The 2,562-nt window shown below is 38.9% G+C and overlaps 1 protein-coding gene across 2 annotated transcripts in view; it reads right to left on the reverse strand.

Moving 5' to 3' along the window:
* LOC104743615 (MACPF domain-containing protein CAD1-like) overlaps positions 1–2,562 on the reverse strand; it is a 12,430-nt gene that overhangs the window by 3,374 nt on the left and 6,494 nt on the right. For both annotated transcript variants that reach the window (XM_019236208.1, XM_019236207.1), the window contains exons 2-6: positions 2,270–2,557; positions 1,048–1,286; positions 550–745; positions 258–441; positions 8–162 (exon numbers count right to left, since the gene is read on the reverse strand). In XM_019236208.1, coding sequence (XP_019091753.1) covers positions 8–162; positions 258–441; positions 550–745; positions 1,048–1,286; positions 2,270–2,557 — 1,062 coding nt within the window. The remainder of the gene's footprint in view (positions 1–7; positions 163–257; positions 442–549; positions 746–1,047; positions 1,287–2,269; positions 2,558–2,562) is intronic.

A 2,562-nucleotide genomic window follows, 5' to 3' on the forward strand; every position in this document is an offset into this window, starting at 1 on the left:
GAGTTACCTGATCAGCGCTGATGAATAGTTTGGGACCCATTAAGCTGAAATGAAGAGAAGGACACACAGGTTCTTTACGTTGGAGGTTACTCTGTTCAGGAGCCCAAGCTCGAGCTATTTGGAAATCCAAGAAGTACTGTAAATCTTCAATAGGAGGCTTATCTGGTAAAGAACATCAAGAGTTTTGTTATGTTTATGAAAGTGTAAACAGGTGGTTACGAACATTACTAAGTTCAATTTTTTAGATAGAAACTCACATTCCAAGTAAAGTTCAATAGCACGAGTCAAATGCCGTAGACCAGGCACACCCTCGAGCAGAGAAACAATAGGAGTAAAAGTCATGTTGATAATGTCTGGAGCTGCTGGTACTGTCTCAGACCATCGAGCATGGCTTTGCTCAAGATCGTCGCCTCCTCTTCGCCTAAATATTACTGTGATATCCTACAGGAGAGAGCTTTTTCAGCTAAAACCTTCGTTTTACCATAGTTAGAGGGAATGAATTTTGATAAACCAGAGTAATCTGGCCATGGCCTGTGACGTCTTACTAACCTTGTCTTTGTATTTTAAAGGGCCAGTAATAGATTGACTCTCTGCTTCATGAAACCTGTGCTCCATCATGTCATTCACGTAGTTTTCGATTTCAGATACCGGTAAAGGAGAAGACTGATGTTGTCTAATGTAAACTACGTCTCTTCCACCAATGGTCACGGAAGTTACAATATGTGTGCCGTAATTTTCAATAAAGCTGCACCAAATGAGTAAATGGGGAAACCACATAAGAATTATGAAATGTCATCAAGAATCACATCAAGTGTAGCTTTCACACTCAGCAAAACTTCCTCTTCACCATAATTCTTAAATCTTTTCTTTCATTTGGCCACAGAAACGATGTATTCGGTCAAGACAACAAGAGGAAACTGACTGACTCTAAATTAGTTCTTAAACATTCCACCAGTGTGAACCTTAACAGATTATAAACATCTAGACGAGGGAGACCAGAACATACAGAACAGCAGAAAATACGGTGTATTAAAGAGAGGAATATACCTAGCTAAGGAAGCGGGATCCCATGAGGAAGGAACAGCGCGTCTGATCTCGTTGCGCAAAACCAATGTAAGCTTTGCCAATTTGACTTCATAAAGAGGTATAAAATATCCAACCAGTGCAAGAGATTTTGTGGATGCTGCATCGACTTGCCAAGAACCCGTGTAATTGAACATCGCGTTAAAGCATCCTAGTGGAATGTTCCCTTTTACACCTGCTCTCTCATTGAAATATTCAGCCATCTGCCAAAAAAAAGTATATCTAATGAATAACCAGAAAGCAAGACAGTATTTTTTCCACTGAGACACCTAAACTTCAATACTCATTTTGACCCCCACAGACCAATCTTTAACAGAAAACCAAAAAAACCAAGAACACCAGTATAAGAAACAGTATTGATCAGCACAAAAACTCGATATAACTATATCTGTTCTAAAATTTCCTAAGCTACTGACTTAATCCAACTACAATTGCGTAAGTCAAGTGGAAGCTCGATAAGCTTCCATATTTAGAAAAGTCCACAGTTAATTAGGGTCCTATGAGCTAATGGTTCCACAAATCCACAGACGCACCTAAACTTTACTACTCAATCTTAACCAGAAAACCAAATAAACCAAGAAGTCAAGAACACCAAAAGATACAGCATTTGATCAGCACAAAAGCCCGATACAGTTATATCTGTTCTGAAATTTCCCTAAGCTACTGACTTATCAAACTACTATTGCCTCAGTAAGTTAAAACTCAATGTAAAGCTTCCAAATTTAGAAAAGTCCAAATTTAATCAGGGTCCTATGAGCTAGTGGTTCCACAACAAAATACACAGCTCAGACAGCATCTAACGGTAGACGTGTAACCAAGAAAAAAGGGGCTAAAATCTAACATTGGCATTTCGAAATTTTTTTTGGGGGAAAGTTATACAAAAACTGCTGAAAAAGTTGAACCAAGAACACCAATATAAGAAACAGCATTGCTATATCTGTTCTGAAATTTCCCTAAACTACTGACTTAATCAAACTACTATTGGCCTCAGTAAGTTAAAACTCAATGTAAAGCATCCAAATTTAGAAAAGTCCAAAGTTAATCAGGGTCCTATTAGCTAGTTGGTTCCACAACAAATACACAGATCAAACATCATCCAACTGTAGATGCGTAATCAAGACAAAAGACAAAAAGAAGGGGCTAAAATCTAACATTGGCATTTCGAAAAGTGCAGAATAAAACTAACCTGATGGAAGCTGCAAACAGGGATTCTCTGAATACTATTTCTGCCTCGTGAACACTCAATATCAGAAGGGACATTAGGAAGAAGGTATCCATCAGACAACTCAAGATCTCTGTTTTGACCTTCTTCGATACGAACAAGTCTTGACCCAGGAGCTCCTTTGCAGTAGAGAAGCCGAACATCAGATGTAACATCGAAACCACGACCCAGAGCTTGGATCGCATTACGGAGCGTCGTGGTCAAAGCTTCCGAGCTAATAACGCTAAAGTTTCCTCCTTTACGATTCTCCATTTAAG

This window comes from Camelina sativa, chromosome 14, assembly GCF_000633955.1.
Source record: "Camelina sativa cultivar DH55 chromosome 14, Cs, whole genome shotgun sequence".
NCBI lineage: Eukaryota > Viridiplantae > Streptophyta > Magnoliopsida > Brassicales > Brassicaceae > Camelina > Camelina sativa.